This window comes from Phaethon aethereus, assembly GCF_964289735.1.
Source record: "Phaethon aethereus genome assembly, chromosome: 2".
Lineage (NCBI taxonomy): Eukaryota > Metazoa > Chordata > Aves > Phaethontiformes > Phaethontidae > Phaethon > Phaethon aethereus.
In genome coordinates, this window is record NC_138582.1 from 8,434,338 (window position 1) to 8,453,600 (window position 19,263).

A 19,263-nucleotide genomic window follows, 5' to 3' on the forward strand; every position below is an offset into this window, starting at 1 on the left:
GTTTCTGATGTTTTGCAGTGTAGGTCATGTTTAGTACTATTTGATTTATTAAGTAAACTTCAGAGTGGCCCGTTGGCTTGAATGCTACATATACAGAGGCTTTTAATTTCTTCAGGAAATTAGTACACCTCTCCCTTGAATTATCTTGAAACACATGCTTTAGAGAAACAAAATTCTCTTCACAGAGCTATAAATTGGTAATGCAATATAGCTGATGCTTTCTTAGCACAATTTTAATTCATTTACACAAGGCATTGTGATTCCTATGTAAGTGGCCTGATTTTATAATGAAACATAGCATAAACAATAAACTTCTGTGAGTTTCTTCCATTTTCTCAAGTTGGCTAATAGGGGGTTAAGCAAATCTCAGGAAGTGTGGATGTGACTTTGAAATTTAAGTAGCTGATTGGACTATGCAGCTGGTCTCTAACAAAGGTAGATCCAGCTCTCTTGATACTTTGCTTCTGTTCATGTCATCAAAAAAACCCTCAAAGGCATTTAAAAGGCAGGCACTCTGATAAGGCATAGGATAAATAACTTTTATTCTTACCAGAGGAAAACTTGCATGCTGAGAATGTGATGGAAGTATTACTACAACCTCAGTCTAAGTCCTTCAAAGTGTCTCTGTCATCGCCTATGACAAGGGCACTCTGAAGACCTAGAGCTGTGGTGGGAGAGACCTTCTCTGGGGCTCTGTGTTGAGACCTGGGTGCTCTGACATACTTTGCTTGCAACAGAGGATTTCTTAAAGGCTGGTTTTGAGAGGGGTGGGATTACGCTGAAGGACTAGCACTGTCACAAGGTCTCAAGGCAGTGACAGAAGTACACTTAAACCTTCAAAACTAATAACGTAAGCTCCAAAGGTCTGTGGCACTGACCTGGACAAACAACTGTGAAAGTTTTGGCTTCAGCTGGATGCTTTCTGTGATAGAATGGAGCTTGACAGATATGCTTGGAAGGGACTTTGCTTGGAATTCTAATCTGCTTGTTACACTGCACAAGAGACCCCTTCTGAAGATCATTTACTGCAGAACTTGTAATAGATAATTTTCTAACTCCTTGAAGAAAGCTGTTTGGATTAATTTGTTATTGAAAAATTTTGTTACCATCATCATGTGAAAAGATGTGTTCTTGGTGCCCATACTTTCATGCTGTTCTATAGCTCTTGATGCATTTAGTGATGACTTCGAGTTTTTTTCTCTCAGGCATAGGCTTATAGCCTTGCATTCCTGAAGAGTATTAGCAAGAGTGTAAAGTTGTCACAATTATACCATTTTACTTGAAGTAGTGTGTGTGGAGTGGATTGTTGGGTGTTTTTTTTCTTATTTAACTTTATGAAACAGCAAGGTGTATTTGTCCTAATGTTCTGAGCACACTGGGAAACACTTAATACAATGAGTATTAAAGACCAGCAACACCCAACTGTACATTAAGGGTATACTAATTTTTTTTTTTTGTTTTCATTTATTGTATGTTTTGAAACCAGTTATATAGCAAGTTTGAGGAACAGACTGAGATCTATCAACAAATTTCAGCTGGTCCCTCAAAAGCCCCTAAATGATACTGTGTTTATGTTTTTCTTACACACGCCAAATTATGAATGTGATCATGCAACCCAGTCTTTGAAAAGGTGCCACCATTGCTATGGGGCATTATTAGAATTAATCTACCAACTTTCATTTGAGCAACTTGTTTGTGTAGAGGTCCAAAATTATCAGTAGCAGTTTTATGTATAATAGGTTATATCATTTGAGAGACCCTAATTCTGCACATTAACAGCTCTTCCTCGAGAAGATTTTGTCAGCATTGTAGGCTCCTTGAACCTCTTCTTACAAAAACCAGCTGGTATTGTCTGCTGTTCCTTCTTCACTTGAGATTCAGAGCTCGAAATGGTGACTGCTCCAACTCCCTCATAGCAAGATATTCTCCTTGCTTTACTCAGGGTGGTAATCCTTTAGAAGCTGCCATCCCCAGGCCCTGGTGTAGGTTTGCTCACCAGAGCAAATGACCTTCTAACAGCGCAGGCAGAATTCTCAGTGTGCCATTGCCAAATTAACGGCAATGTCATCTTATGTTCCATATTCTACTGTAATGAAATTATTTATTGCTATTTCGGCCCATGAGTTCTAGGGCTACTTCTGGTTTTAACTTGTAGGTACTTCAGCGTAGGGATTTTCTTTCTCAGAGGTACATGATACTGAATGCAAATACTGCGTCATATTCCAAAACCTGTTTGCCATGAAAAATCATCAGTTTTGCTTTTCTTTTAAGAGAGCTGTCCATTTATATATGTGTAACTGTGGCATGCAGGCAATAATAACCTTCCTGTACATTTTTCCTCACTACTCAGAGATGCTGTTTGGTTTCAGGTCAGAAATTGGTAGTGTGCAGGACCCTTATTCTCCTGTAAACTGTTAATTTCTCTTTCATAACACAGGGATCTGTCTCTTTGATACAGTAATCTTCCTTCCACTCTCTTCAAGAAGTTTTCTGTCCTCTTGAAATAAGTAGTGAAATATCTGTTCTGTACCTTCAGCTCGCCTTTTACAGTGATCTCTTGGTAGTTTGGTAGGTACACATCTCCTACCAGGTAATATTTTACCTGGTTATGTGCCCAGTTGTCAGGACTAACTAGACTTTCTTCACTCCATCTGATGTTTTGATAATCCATTCCTTTGTTAATCTGGTCAGTGCAGAGGTGACTAGATGACCCACTCATCTGATTGACCGTCCAGTTTGTTGTGTCAGCAGGTACTTCTGGAAAGAACAACCTCTTCAATTTATATAATAAGCAGCAAAGATTATTTTAAATTAGCTAATTTACCAATTAATGGCGAAAAGTCCTAGATTTTATGTGGAAGTAGATGCATTTGTAAAAACACTAGAATTACAATTACACTAAAATTGCATGTAGGAAGAAATTGCATCAAAACTCTCCAGTTCAACTTGTTTAATGGTGTTAAATCTTTTATGACATCAGGGACACTGATAAAAGCCAGAGTAGTCTGTAAGTTTTTAAATAAAAATAGTAGAATACTTTATTGGTAATACATAAAATGCTGAATATTTATAAATAGTTAGAAAGGTAGACACTGAATAAGTGATGGCATCTGTCATTGTTAACTCTTCTACTCAGTTTCAGGCCATTAAGTAGTATTATAAATACACATACTGATGGATGTCTTCAGAATAATAAGATCTGATCCCTAGGTTTCAGAAGGGTGGACTTGTGAAAAAAAAAAAAACCAAAACCGCTGAATATTACTGCTTATATCAAATACGTTTTCTTCTGTTATGTGCCTTGATCTTTTGACTCTCGATTCTCTAAAGAGTCAGTCAGAAGATAGTGCTTACATTTATTGTGCATTTTCTCATGTGCTGTAACTTGGAGCCCTTCATTCATGAAGATTAATGATGTGCTTAGAATACTTTAATATTTCTCCTTCACTTATTTCACTATAAATATCTTCATTTTTTCCTTAAAAACTGAACCTTCAATTATAACTTTGTTGAGAATCATGTATTACTGAATAATGCCGATAGTGATTACACCAGTGGACTGATAATGCAATCTCTTTCTTTCTTTCTTTCTTTCTCACTTAAGGATAAAAAGAGTTATTCCTGTCCTGTATGTGAGAAGTCATTTTCTGAGGATCGACTTATAAAATCTCACATCAAGACAAATCACCCTGGTAAGAAAGAATCAAGGAAAATTTCTCAGTCTATTGCAATAAATGGATAAAGATTTAGAGTGAGCAGGGTAATGTGATTACATTCCAAAGAAAGAGAAGAGTCTATGTCTAATTTAACTGGTTTAGAGTAAGTATTGTATTGGGTTTGCAGATGTTAGAATTTAGAGTGAAAAAAGCTATTGTTACAGCTTGTATGTTGTGGAGTATATCAGATAATTGTGCTAGGAAATCTGTCTCCATCTGGCAAAGAACTAATTTCCAAAAGAGGACCTAGGTGAATTCAAATTAAGCATTGGGAAGTTTGGAATTAGGCATATAGACATCCTGTAACAACCCATGAGACATGAAATTCCCATTGGCTGTACATAAACTGACAGAAATTAATTTATTGTCCATTATTTTGTCTGTAGGTAATTCACATGAATGCAGAGGTCCCTGAGATGACACTATGCGTGCTCAGTTTGTGTGTGGCTGGGCTTTACCTCCAAGGCCAGATGAAGTCTGCAGCAGGCTCTTGAGCCAGCTGTGATATAGTATGGCCGGTGTTAAGCTGGAGCTGACAAGCCTGGCTGGATCCAAGCTAACCACTGCAGTCCATTAATGGAATCACAGAATGGTTTGGGTTGGAAGGGACCTTAAGGATCATCTAGTTCCAACCTCCCTGCCGTGGGCAGAGACACCTTCCACTAGACCAGGTTGCTCAAAGCCCCATCCAACGTGGCCTTGAACGCTTCCAGGGATGGGGCATCCACAACTTCTCTAGGCAACCAGTGCCAGTGTCTCATCACCCTCATAGTGAAGAATTTCTTCCTTATATATAATCTGAATCTTCCCTTTTTCAGTTTAAAGCCCTTGTCTTATCACTACATGCCCTTCCAAAAAGGCCCTCTCCAGCTTTCTTAGAAGCCCCCTTCAGGTACTAAAAAGGCTGCAATAAGGTCTCCCTGGAGCCTCCTCTTCTCCAGGCTAAACAACCCCAAGTCTCTCAGTCTGTCTTCATAAGAGAGGTGTTCCAGCTCTCTGGTCATCTTTGGCTGTCCTCTGGACCCGCTCCAGCAGGTCGATGACCTTCTTATGTTGGGGCCCCCAGAGCTGGACGCAGGACTCCAGCTCTGGGGTCTCACCAGAGTGGAGTAGAGGGGCAGAATCACCATCAGATCTCTCGATCTGCTGGCCACGCTTCTTATGATGCAGCCCAGGATATGGATGACTCTCTGGTCTGCGAGCGTACATTGCCAGCTGATGTTGAGCTTCTCATCAACCAACACCCCCAAGTCCTTCTTCTCAGGGCTGCTCTCGATCCATTCTCTGCCCAGCCTGTATTTATGCTTGGGATTGCACTGACCCAGGTGCAGGACATTGTACTTGGCCTTGTTGTACTTCATGGGACTCGCATGGACCCACCTCTCCAGCCTGTCAAGGTCCCTCTGTTTATACCTTGCATTCTACTGCCCTGATTTATCAGAGCAAGCACAACATAAAATGAATGCAGTAAGTCAGTGTGCTGTGCCAGAGTAAACAATCCTTTCTCAAATCTTGGGAACTCAATGCCAAAGTTCCCAAGTGACTGGTGCAGGGACTGATTTAAATCTAACTGATGTGAACTCGGCGGAGCCGCATTGGTGTGTCTATACTTTCCTCCTTGGTACCTGTACTATGTTGTGTAGAAAGGCCCACTGCTACTGTGGATCAAGGAGAGTTGACTGCATTGCCCAACATACTTTAACTTACCTACAGTGTTACAATTAAAATGATGTAACTTTTCTTGTCTTTGTCAGAAATACAACATAATGGGTAAAGCAGTAGTTTCTTACCTTGCTACTGCCACTAGATAGTGCTAGACCCGTGTTTTAAACTATTTCCTTCACTTATTTCAGACTAACTCCCACTTCAGCTCTTTAGTTACCAAACCTCTTTATTTGCAGACCACTCTACAACAGTGTGGTTGGAGGGCTTGTCATACATCAGGGGACATGTCTGATGCAGCAAATTGAAATGAGGAAGGGCTGCTGTGCTGTACTGTAGTCAGGAGGTATGTCACCCAGTAAGCATAGAAATTGAATCTCAAGAGTTGTGCCTATAAAGCATTTGTGCTGTCTCAGCCAGGGAGTATAGGAGGCCTCCCTAAATAATGTGATCTGTGAACTAGTACGTTATGTGCTGTGCCCATACAGGTTGCCATTGGTCAGCACTGGTCCATTGACTGCTGAATTATTAGTGTATGGTGTGACTGGGGTCCAGAAATACCAGTTAACTCTGGAGCCGTGACATGCTAAACTCTTGCGTTTAAATACTTTTGAACAATTCACTTGGTATCTGAATTGCTTTAAAAGTATAGTGTAAATTTTTTGATGCAGGAGAGTGTTATAATAGGGGTAAGCTTAAGAAAGAAAATCTGCACAGCCTATTATTGTGTGTCCTCATTTTTAATTCATATATCCTAGGCGAATAGAACTTAGAAGCAAAATGCCAGATTTATTAGATACGTCTCCATGGTGGTAAAGAAATACTACATCTAAGATATGCCTATGCAGTATCTATGCAACATATTTTAATATATGGAGGAGAATTAATGCACAAATATTTTTCCTGTGCATACTGTCCTTGTAATCAGGAGGAAATCGTTTATTCGTACAACATACTTAATTACAAGCCAAATAAATGTGAGGGGGTCTGATGGTATAAACTATCAAGTACTGCAGTGGAATGAGTGCAATGATATTTAAAAATGTAAATGGAAAAAAATAAAGATGAAAAGAAAAATGGAGACTGTTAAAAGGAACTGAATTTTAAAATGACATATCAAAAATTAATTTAAACTGAACTCTTCCATATTTATCATTAAAATGCTATTTCTGGAGCTCCCCTCTCCTTCCTTTCTTAATATCATTCAGCATGACCCCTCTCTTGTCTCTTTTATTTAATCAAGTAGAAAGTATGAAGTAAAACAGTACTCCTTACTCTTCTAGGTTTGCAGAGAATAGGAGTTGAATTCTGGTCCCGTGAAGGCACTGGGACAAAAATTTCTGTAGGCTTTGTTAGAGCAGTCTTTCAAACCAAAGAAATAAGAGAGCCTGGCTTTATTGCCAAATGGTTTGGGTACTCAGCAGTGAAGGAGGAGTCTTGGATTCTGGTCTCAGCTCTCAGAATTATCTACCTTTTCATCCACTGTCTGATTTAATATATTTGTTAATAGTCCTGAGACATGAGAGGCATCAGCTTTCATACTGAGCAGACATACTAGCCTGCAGTCATGAAGGATCTAAGCCATGGGAGGCAGATGAGGGTTCAGAACTGTGTCTGTATTTTTCTTTTTTGGGTACTTTAGAACGTATCGCTGCTTAGTTCATGGGCTTTTATATTTCCATTTTGAGGTTGTTTTCCTTGTGCATATGAGTTCAGGCAGGATTTTTGATTCCACTCTAGGGACCAGTCATCAGGAGACTAGGTATGGCAGTTCGTATATGGCAAAAATCTAAGTTTAAACTGTAACTTTCAAATTTTAAAAGATTTTGGGCATAATAAATCATCAGCTTTCATGTCTTAATGTTTGGATTGCATGAGTGCTGTACGTTCATTGATTCATGTGGTATTTAGTATTTTATTCATCTGAGTTGAATAATTTGATTTATTTTTTAAAAACATTTTTGGTAGTGTTTTCGTTATGTGTGTTTGGGATGTTTTCGTTCAAACTTCATTGTTTTGAGCTTTTTCAATGTGACAACCAAACCTTTAGATCGTATGAAGGAAAAACTTAAGAGAGTTGAGTGTGCTTAGGCTGAATAAGTGAAAGCTAGGAGAGGAATCTTAGTTGCTGTCTTCATCTCTCTAATAGCAAATTAAAAAGAAGACAGAGGCAGAGGCAGAATCTTCTTAGAAGTGTAAAGTGAAGGGACATGAGTTGAAGTAAGAAGATTCTGATTAGAAATTAGGAAAATAATTTTGACTGTAAAGGTGGTCGAACACTGGAATGGTCCAAGAGAGGCTGTAGAATCTCCATCCTTGGATATGTTCAGAACAGGACTGGATATGACCCCGAGCAACTTGTTGTAACTTTGAAGTTGGAACGCCAAAGTTGTCCCTGCTTGGAGCAGGTGACCTTAGAGGTCCCTTACAATCACATTTATTGCATGAGTCTCTTTTTTCCTTTTGCTTTAAAGTTTGTTTTTTTTTTTTTCCTGATTATCAGGCATTCTGATCATTATAGCTGTGGCTGAAGTGAATTGTCTTCAGATCCTTGACATCTGGAAATCTGGGGTGAAATTTTGAATAAAGTCTTTTGAAAATATTGAAGAAAAAAGTGCCAAATTAGCCTCTTGTTGGGAAAGTTCGTAGTTGGAAAATTATTTCTGAGGCAGTGGCACACCTATATATAATTTTTTATATTTAAAAAATATTTTTATATTTGATTTTTTTTTTTAACCAGGCAGTGAGGACATTGAGTACACAGATGAGGAGAGAAAGGACAGAACATCCTAGAAGCCCTAAAGGAAAAAAGTCCTTATGTTCTTTGCTCAGGTCTTACCTGAGTGGCAGTAGGGGAAGCAGAGCTTTTAAAAAGTTGAAGTGAATCAGGGTCTAGCTCTTCAATATTGCTTATAGAACAAATTCCCTCATGTCATTCTGGTTTTTATTATCTTTTACTTTTCTCTCAGAGGTTTCAATGACTACTATTTCTGAGATTCTTGGCAGAAGAGTTCAGCTAAAAGGACTTATTGGAAAACGAGCTGTGAAATGTCCCTACTGTGATTTTTATTTTATGAAGAATGGATCAGACCTTCAACGTCATATTTGGGCTCATGAAGGTAAAACTCTGGGTTTAAACTTTTGGGCATATAATCAGTCTCATATTCCACACAAGCTTTGCTGACATAGAAAGGAATTCAAATTTATTGCTATACCTGAATCAAATCTTTAAGCTACAGTAGAGGTTAAATAATTAGCTTAATAGATTCTGGATCACATATGAAACTGCACACTCATAACATGAGTAGACAGCTTAAATGTTTTATAAAATTAATAAGTTTCTCATTCATTTTTTTCCAAAACTCATTCATAAACACCTATAAAGTATTCTATAATAAATGTGAATAAGGAGGAGTGAATTAAATACATGCTCAGTCTCTTAAAACAAGTAATTTTCTGTATCTTTGAATGAATAACTGCTGCTCCTTTCACATTTGTCCAAGAACACTTGGTCTGAATATCTATTAGGAAAACAATTGAAATCCGATTGCTTTGATGTATACTTATAAATTCTGTGTGCATTTTAATTAAATCATGCTGAGCATGGCAGCTAGCTGACACAGACATAAACAGTGATGAAAAACCTGTAAGATAAAGCTGATCATATCTATGACTTTTTAGGGAGGAATTCCAGTAATATGGCAACACACAGATTAAAAATTCCCTTGAACTTAAAATCTATGCCCAGGAAAATCTTGTGTCTACCCAGTCTGTCTATTTTTATAACAGGTGGACGACCACTCATACACTCTTTAGTTAGTTAATAATCTATGGAAGAGATTGCCTGTGGTGTTTGAGCATTATTTTGAATTCTTTAGCCATCCCTCTGCATGAAGGGGATAAGAGGATTTGCTATGCCTGAACTGATATTTCAGGTTTCAAAGTGTTTGTGTCCATGCAGATAGTTCAGGCATTTATACTAGCGGTATATTTGTTTGAATGCCTTCACTATGAGCGTACTTGCCTGGGTGATACAGTAGCGGTCCTCTCCAGTAGCCTTTACTCCATTCAGGAGCTTAGGTAATTCAGAATTGTAGGCTTAGAGCAATTGCTTGTGTATTCCATAGATAGTTTGTTTATGCAACTGAGAAAGCTTGGAACCCATATCGTCTAACTAGCAGGAGAAAGAGGTGAATAGAAATTTATTCCAAAATCAAAGTGTGCAATCAAGTCTGCTTAAAGAAGGCTGTAATTCGTCATGCTTGTAAATCTAGTTTTAAGGTCATGAATATCAATGTAAAACTGCCAGAGCCTCATGAAGCTGTTGAACTACTCTGCCAGTTCAGATTTATTCAACTTTTCTTTGGAGGATTTACTTTGTTCTTGTAGACCTTCTGCTAGATGACATACTGTGTGTCTCTATTACATGCTTTGGACTCTTTGAAAGAAATGAAATTGTAAGTGCTTGCATCTTGCTGAGGGGGAAAGAAAATGTACTACTGCATGAGCCATTAGCAAATCTGATGCTAATTAAAATAAAACAGAGCTTTGCACGTTTAACTTATGAAGTACCTAGTGAAACACTCCTCCTAAAACAGGTTTCTTCCTTCTTTATTGTAGTAAATAGAGAATGGTAGTTACCTGAAAACTTAGAGAGGGAGATTTTGTTTTTACACCAGCTTAGGCAGTCTGGATTCTACTTTTAAATGAAAGATGGACATACCAAGACCAAAATATTAACATGGGTTCAATAGGGAAGTATTTAATTCTAAAAGAATCCCTCCATTCTCTTAGTAAGTTAAGTGATGCTGTCAAGAGGTCGGTGTCATTTACATAAAAGCTATAGAAGAAATTTCTTAAATGTAGGTATCAAAATATTAAAATATTGACCTTGTTGTCTGTGTTGTTCAAACAATCTGATATGTCTTTCAAGAAAATGTCTACCGTCTCATCAAAAAGTACAGCTCTTTTGTTTCACAGTATATTTTTTTTATTTTTAGGTGTCAAACCCTTCAAATGTTCTCTCTGTGAGTATGCCACTCGCAGCAAGAGTAACTTAAAAGCACATATGAATCGTCACAGCACTGAGAAAACACACCTTTGTGATATGTGTGGGAAAAAGTTCAAATCAAAAGGCACTTTGAAGAGCCATAAACTCCTTCATACTGCTGATGGTAAGTGCATGTTTCTTAAATCCAAGTTTATTTTAAGTCAATAAATACTGGCTGTACTATAGGACCTTATTAACAAGCATTTCTCGGTTGAACACTAAGTGCTACTTACATATTTTATTTATTCCCAGGAGACACTGTGAAATTATTCAAAACTTTGCAAAATGAATTTCTGTGAAAGACAGCCAGCTGTCCCTGGAATAACTGATTGTTCTGAAATTTTGGGTTGGCCTTATATCCCTCTTATAGAGAGCTGTTGATCTCAGCAGAAATTGGAAAATACAAATAGTTCTATGGTTAAGCCTCTTACTGCTTTCTTTTGTTAGAATATTGTTAGGAGTTGCCACATCCAGTAGCCCGATAGAGACAAGGCTGCTGCACCTCTGTGTCCTGAGGTCTAGTCAGTGGCAAGCCTGAGTGCGTATTTCCTGTAGGCACACATGCAGCACATGCATTTGCTCCATGATTTTAGTATTTCTGTGATGGTAACAGAAAAAAGTCAGAGGCACATCCAGAAAAATATCCTCTTTTATTTCAAAATTTGGGATGCAACAATACTTTATTCCCATATGATTATCAAAGTGAAGTAAATGAGTTAGCAAGATAAGTTGTACAGACCTTCATTGTGATTTAGTGGATTGATCTTTGTTACTCATGCAACCTTGTGAAACCTCATTCCACTCTTTATTGACCATTTCATGTAAATTCTTTTTAAAAATTTTTGCATGTTTACTAGCATTGTCCTTTCACAGAAAGCACGTATTCTCTGTTACGTCTTCAGAATATAGGTGAAGTTTTTGTGTCAGAGATATGTATTTATTTTTATGTATGCTTGTATCTATATGTATAACATTAGTGAAGTGGTCCCTTTTGCATTGATGATGCACATTATAGGAAGCATATAGTTGCTGTAGTATTACCAAAGTTGCTGTAGTATTACCAAAGTTACTGTAGTATTACGATGAGTCAGTAAATCACTCGTTATTCAAATGTACTTGCCATTATTTTGAAATAACTTAGTCAACAACAAGCAGGTGTTGCACATACACCTAAACTTCATATGCAAGAATCAATGACTTTACTTACGAAATGCAATCCTCAGCTGATTCCTGGCTGGGAGAAGGAGGCAGGCTGTATTTGAATTAAAGGGAAATCTGGAGCACAATCAGACTATAAAGGAAAAAAGGGCCTGTTTCTGTGGTGCCGTAAAAAAATCCCTGCATGGGGTTTCATTTCAAAACTTTTCTGTTTTGTTTTCACCATCTGGCCTGTCTAAATATTGAAAAGCAGCAATGAAAGTTGAATTTGGTTTTGCCTGTGAGTTACTTCTATTTCTTGAACAAAATACATACGTGTGTAAGTAATTATTGAGGCTGCTTTGAAATTTGGCACTGGTAAGAATAGCACTGTAGTTGTGCAGGAGCTAGCCTTGCCAGGGTTTGGTTTAAAGGTGTGAAGTTAGTTTTAAATTTACATTTAATTGCATGCAAAGAACTATGTTCTCTTATCATTTACTGCTAGGTCAGGCTGAAACCTTGACTCTAGAAGCAATGTTATTTCCAGGAGCCTTTTTTATCTGGCTTCAGACTGTCATCATCTTCTGCAATAACTGAGGTGACTGCATGTTTCTTTTTGATGCACCTCCCTTTTTCACTGATCCAAATAAATCCAAGACTACGCTCTTTCACCTTGCTTTTTGCACTTCCAAAAATGTTCCAGGTAATTCCCCGTACCTGTGGAAAACGTGTTTTGCCATCGGCTCCAGTGGGAACAGAATCTCAATGTCTGTGGAGTCTTAAGTAATTTTCCTAACTGCATCCACCCCAATAAACTCTTCATGCATTCCAAACACTTGTGAAAAATAAGATAACATTTGCCACTAGGAATGTAGTGTGTGAATTGTCAAAGGACTTTCAGCCTCTTGAATGCTGACAGTTTCTCTTTGTCCAGTGTCCCTTTCTATAGTGACAGCACTTCAAAAGTTCTTACTAGTGCATATCTAGTGTTCTTCAGTTATTTCACAAATAAATGAATTTGAAAGATGCTTTGCTGTTTATTAGTCTTGTCTTCCTGACTTATGAATCCAAGCAGTTTTTGTTCAAATATCAGCTCTGCAAGGTTAATTTAACCAGTGGAATATAAAGTAGTTTTCTATCTGCTTTATTCTTCTCCAGAAGGCAGACTTCTCAAGAGTGGCACAATAGGAAGCAATTCTGTAGTCCAGGCTTATTACTGTTTGTGATTAGAAATAAACCAGAAAACCTGTTTTTCATTATTTTAATCACATATCAGAAATTGTCTTCAGGTTTTTCATAGCTGTGTGTTATGGAAGTTTTTACCACTCAGTACAAAATGCTTGTAACTTTTTTGAGCAAGATCCAGGAACCTAACAAAACCTGATCTCTTCAGGATAATATAGAATATTCTGTATTGTACTTCTTCTCCATCCGTTCTTTTGGTTCTTTTGCTTTTGGAGTACTTTTTAGTACATACTTATTCCACGTCAGTCAAATACAGTTTGCGAACCATGGGGATTTAATACAGGACTGCAGTCTTTCTGTATTTAATACACCTAGTAATTTGGCTGGAGGTAGCAGGACTGATAGAATCTTAAAGCCGAAATATGGAGAAAGGGAGTATGAAACCCCAAGAATAAAAGGAAGGATATTGTGTTATTTTAAATCATAAGGAAAAAAAAGATCTGGGAGAGAGAATGCTTTGAAGGGAAAGTAAGAGAAACCTAAAGAATGGTAATATGTTTGGGAGTTTCACTCTTTGCAAAGCCACAAACAGCAACAGATGTTTCTCAAAAATGTCATTCATTCCTGTTAGAGAATCCTAAAAATATGTCGTGACAAAATTTGACCATCTTGCCTTGAGAAGGACTCAGACTAATGATTTCAGGGCCAAAGGCAGACTCTATCGATCACAAAGTCTGATATCTTGCAGAGTACAGGCCATGACTTAATCTAATAATTTTGCATCACATTTCTGCTGCATTGTAGTATATCTTTTTAGGAAGGGCTAAGCAGACTTGATATAAAGGCTTCATATGACAGGGCATCCATCTGATTTTTAAGTAAATTGTCACAGTCATTAATCATGCCCTCTGTTAAAAATACTGACTTTATTTTAGACAATGTTCTGAGTGTCAACTTTCCTTAGTTGAAATTCCAGTTCTTGTTCTTCCATTTTATTGTCGCTATTTCAGGTTGGAGACTTACCTTCAGTATTGATGCCTGACTAGAAAGCTCACAAGCTTGTAAAGAAATTTCAAGTATAATGTCTTGTCTGTAGAACTTAAAGTAACACCTTTCTTTGGATGATACTTCTGAACTGAAGTATTTTAAATTATTTTTCTAAAAAGCAACATATATAAATTGCTTTGACTATTTAATTGCATTAGGTTGTGTAGAAGACCTGCTTACCTGACCTTAACTAACTTTACCAGACAGTACAGTCTGCCAAGTACTCGAGAGACAGAGATTGTCTCCCAGTCCACTCTATGATTTTTGAAACAGTTGATGCAGAAGAGAAGTCATCCAACAAACAGTTAATTTAACTCCATAGATTTTGAGAAAATTTCTGCCCAGGTACAATAAAGAAATATGTATCAGCACTCTCCAAGAACAGGTCACAGAACTTACCCTTTATCCCTACTGTTTGGTAGCTTCCATCACTTAAGTCACCACATGTAAAGTTTGAACTAGTCCCAGTATGTGCTTTCTCTTGCCTTGTGTGGCTTTATGTGAGACTTAGGGGTACTGCAGAGATTTAGATGAGAAAGGACAAAATGTCATGATGAACAAGGCAAGCAGGCATCATTCAACCTGATGTTGATGGAGCAACTTGTGCCCATTGTTTTAAAATTGTGTGAGCAGAAGTGAAAGGTCAAAATGCAAAACCTTTGTATTATTTGCCATTCTAATCTTATTTTTGTCTACAGCATGTTTTATTTCTCCCTGTATGCAGGGTCAAGCCAGTGTAGAAAACCCTTTTATGACAGTTTGAGACATTATTGAAAGAGTGGTGCTAAACACATAACCAAATCTTGTGGTAGAAACAATAGGCATGTCATATCCTATCAGAAATACCTCAGTAAAACTTAGTGGAAAAACCAAGAAAATGTAAATGTATTTGAATCATAACAATTTAGTGCTTGAGTCAGAAGTAGGTAAAACATGTGAACATGATCAAACATCTGTGTTTTAAGGATTTCCAAACCTGCTTTACAAATAGCAAAATAACTATGCCTGCAGTTGTAAATAATTGATTTCCTTTTTTCATTTAGGCTACACTGTAACGATTCTTTTTCTTCTTTCCCAAGTGAATATCCCAGGAACATCTAGACTATTTAATGCTTATAATTTAAAGATGACATTCGAGCCTTTTGCCTTCCTTACTCTGCTCTTAGTTCTATTTAACCAAAATTTTGCAGAGCAAGTGCCAGACCTCTAGGATGGTTCATTGCTAATTCGTAGCATTTTTGAAATCATCTTTATGAGGAAATAGAATCAGTAGTTTTCTGAGCTTAATAGAAAAAAGTTATTCCATTTTCTATTCCCATTTCAGGAAAGCAGTTTAAATGTACAGTGTGTGACTATACAGCTGCCCAAAAACCACAGCTCCTACGTCATATGGAACAACATGTCTCTTTCAAGGTAAGAAAACATATAAATCATGCTTGCTGATAAGTCATTTAGAAATGCATGGAACTTCAGACAACAGTTTTAAAACTGGCACATTTTCCTGTTTGGTGGCAGTTATGGCATCTTGACATATTAGTATTTTGGCAATTTTTACTTTCTATTCAGACTTTTGAGATTCGGGTTATTGTATTCATGGACAATTTGTAATTAGTATCTTTACTTACCAAAACTATATGTACTTTGCAATATAAACATTATTGGGTTTTTTGACTGTCAGTTCTTGAGAGAACTAATCTAATATGTACCTTAAAATGTCCTAGGGAAGTAGGAAAGCAAATCCCGTACATCACTGTTCAGTGCCCACCTTAATTTTATCTGAAAGTTTGCCAGTCTAATGTACTACAGATGAGTTCATATACTTGAAGAAAATTGAAGAGGATTAATTTTAAAACACCCCATTTATCTGAAGCATGTCTTGGAAAGAGTTTTGAAGATTGTTAATGTTTCTCTGAAGTATTTAGATTAGGGATACGGTTTATTTTAATAAACTGTAGTATGGTTTTATTCCTAAATTTCACATTGGTTCTCAGCATGATAGGTCTTGATGTAATGAATTGTGAAATGTTATATTCAGGAAATAGAAATGATGCTAGTTTCTTTTCCAGAAAAATCCAGTATCTTGTTTGTATGAAAATGTTCATTTTAATGTAACACTTTATCTTAGCAATGAGCGTATTTCTTATTGAAAACATCATACTGCTTTCATATGCTGTATCTTTCATTATCTAACAAATCATTTTCCTTCTATAAAGAGTACACTTCAGCCATTCTTAATAAGTACCAATGCTACATACCCCTGTAAAGCAGAAAGGAAGACAGCCTTTTGATTCATGGTTTAAATTTTGGAAGACAAGACAGAGAAGAAAATTAAGCAAGTCATCTAAAGAGATGATACGTTTTGAACAAATACTTTTTTTTTTCTTAAGTATGTAGTTTTGCTGTGGACTTATCTTTTCAAAAGGATTTTTTAAAATAAAAATACATAATTTTCCTTCTTTAATGGCTAACAGGATGAATGTACTTATAATGCAGTTCTTGAAATATAGCTGGTTCTGACCTCAGGATCAGCTTTAGAATTGACTCAGCACCTCTTTGCGTCTCTTGTCATAGCCTGCATATGAGTATGGCTATTCAATGTGTTATCAAGAGAACTGCAAAACACTGAAATAGGTCAATCACGAGTATTTGTCAAAAGGAATTAAAAAACTCTCTGTTAGTAATGTATTGCCTCCTTCTGGGACAGTTGTTTGCATGCATGTCAAATTCAAAGAGGAATGTCAGTAGTTGTGTGACCTAATGACAATTTAATCCACCATGTTTCCAAGCTCCGTGAATTTGCAATCCTGCTATCCGATAGCAGATAACATGCAGGACATGCAAGTATGTAGAGAGTGGTACAAGAACACAGCAGTCTGTCTGGATTATAGTCTTTAAAAAAAAGACAGTTTCAACAGTAGAAAAGGAGACTACCCCTCTCTGAAAAAATGGATAGCTGAATATTACAGTACCCTCTGAATTGTAAGGTTAAGGAAATCTGAACAATACCTTTCTTCCTTATTTTTGCTGTTTGGAGACTGAAGGAAGGTCATGAGCAACAAGCTTAGGGGAATGTTCTGGTCAATGGACCCTGACTGCAGACATTTCCCTGCTTTAAATTTAGCTTCTTAATAAACATTTCTGTACCAGCCATTTTCTGCTGACTAGCTTTAGCTGGGCATGGTTGCTGTGCATGAAACATTTTGCATCCCATTCTGAGGTAATTGACTTTGACCCAAGGGCTTTGGTCAATGTCTGCATTCTTTTCCAGGACCCTAATGGTTGTGCCAAGCTTCCTATAATTGTGACATATCTCAGTCAGAAGGTTATTCTCAAAGGCTAACTTCAGGCCCGAACTTCTGTTTTCCTAAACTTTTTTCTTTAGAAATGTTTCTCCCTGTCAGTTGAAGGCAGACATATGTTCTTAAAAATTAATTTAGTTCCCAAAACTTAACTCACCAAATGGTCAGATGAATGCAAGTGCCAGTGAAAGGGAAGCAGCTGGGAGCATGTTGGAGAGAGAAGGAAAGGAAAGGGAAGAGATCAACCCTTTCAGGTACAGTTATTTGTTAAATTAGGTTGACTGTACAATCAGATTGTACCCTCAGTTATTTTAGCTCTCTTACTCCCCCTTTTCAGACCAAAGCTCACGGCAGCTGAGTCATTTGCTTGTAGTAGAAGGTCTCTGCGTGGTCAGACCTGTGATCATCAATTATGAAAACACACAGTTTACTGAATTACGAAAAGTAGGTAATAATCTTATAATGTTGAGAATACTCGGTGTCTTGCACGTGATAAAAAGTACCAAATTTTAGGTAACATCTAGTTACAACTTCCATTTATATCCAATTTTTGAAGGTCTCCTTGGAAGATGGCTAAACCAGAAATGAACATGGTTTCTTAGGATCAAAACATTGCAGCTTAGACCTGTGTCCTGAAGAGGTCAGGAAATGTGTTCTAACATTTTCCTTTTTCCTCCTAGCCTTTCCGTTGTGCACATTGCCACTATTCCTGCAACATATCTGGTTCCCTGAAAAGGCATTACAACAGAAAGCATCCTAATGAAGAGTATGTAAATGTAGGTTCTGGGGAGCCTGCAGCAGAAGCCCTTATCCAACAAGGTACATATGCACTATATAAGTCTTGTTATTTTTTTTGCTGAAGCAAACTTGATGTAAAGGTAAACTTCTGTGTGATATCCTCAGTTCATTAAGTGTTATATGATGACTCATTACTACTTTTTAGCGATTCTGAAACAGCCACCTTTTACCCTTCAGTGTCCTTTGTTCTTGGTTTCTAAGGGTGAGTCAACCAAAGCTTTGACTGACCTTGCTTGTGCTATTCATTGTTGCATTCATTTATCATTTTCACTTGTTTGACTCCTTTTGTGAGTAAAATATCACTGTCTGTTGAAATGAATGACAAATTTCTATCATTCTACTGATATATTTCTATGACAGTTTTGCAAGGTTGAGCTAAAGGTAAGGTTGAACAAATGTAAAGAAAGAGACTGAAGAGTAAATGGCAGCAGATTATTTCCCCACTAGAAAAATGGGGGAAAAAGAAAGTACAGGTAAAACTGGTTACAAGTCGTTATGCTCAGAATCTTGTTTATGGGCAAAGGAAGGACACCTTATCTATGTAAGTAACATCATGGATTTATTGTTAGTATAATGGAATTCTTAACAATGTAGTTCAAGAATCACAATTAGTCTAGATCTAATTATTAGTTTAAAAAATAATAAAATGTAGTTAGAGTACTTATATACAGAAGAAGTCTCAATAGTATTATTATTACAATTATAATGGTAACACACACACTTAGTTTCTACTCCTTTTCCTGGTTCCACTGTTTCTCTGACTCCTAAGATGGGTGGTTTCTCTCTGGTGTTGGTGTTGGAATGGGGGTTTCAGTAAGTTGTCAACATTTGGAGTTCTTCACTGGGAGGAGTATGATGTTCATCTTGATCTCCAAAGAAGAGCAACGAAGCTGGTGAGGGGTCTGGAGCACAAGTCTTATGAGGAGCGCCTGAGGGAACTGGGGTTGTTTAGCCAGGAGAAAAGGAGGCTCAGGGGAGACATTATCGTTTTCTACAACTACCTGAAAGGAGGTGTAGTGAGGTGGGTGTTGGTCTCTTCTCCCAAGTAACAAGTGATAGGTCAAGAGGAAATGGCCTCAAGTTGTGCCAGGGGAGGTTTAGATTGGATGTTAGGAAAAATGTCTTCCCTGAAAGGGTTGTCAAGCATTGGAACAGGCTGCCCAGGTAAGTGGTTGAGTCACCACCCCTGGAGGTATTTAAAAGACATGTAGATGTGGTACTTAGGGACATGGTTTAGTGGTGCGGTTGTCAGTGCTATGTTAACGGTTGGACTTGATGATCTTAAAGGTCTTTTCCAACCTAAATGATTCTATGATTCTATGGACTTCCTCTCCCTTTCCAGCTGGGGCCAGTTACATGTTTTCTTACA

General features: G+C 37.4%; 1 protein-coding gene across 3 annotated transcripts in view; it reads left to right on the plus strand.

The window, feature by feature from the left end:
• The window catches only part of ZFAT (zinc finger and AT-hook domain containing), a gene marked incomplete at both ends in the record, with an annotated part of 80,573 nt that overhangs the window by 37,489 nt on the left and 23,821 nt on the right, over positions 1–19,263 (plus strand). For all 3 annotated transcript variants that reach the window (XM_082015248.1, XM_082015249.1, XM_082015250.1), the window contains 5 exons: positions 3,605–3,692; positions 8,348–8,497; positions 10,379–10,552; positions 15,122–15,210; positions 17,777–17,915. In XM_082015248.1, coding sequence (XP_081871374.1) covers positions 3,605–3,692; positions 8,348–8,497; positions 10,379–10,552; positions 15,122–15,210; positions 17,777–17,915 — 640 coding nt within the window. The remainder of the gene's footprint in view (positions 1–3,604; positions 3,693–8,347; positions 8,498–10,378; positions 10,553–15,121; positions 15,211–17,776; positions 17,916–19,263) is intronic.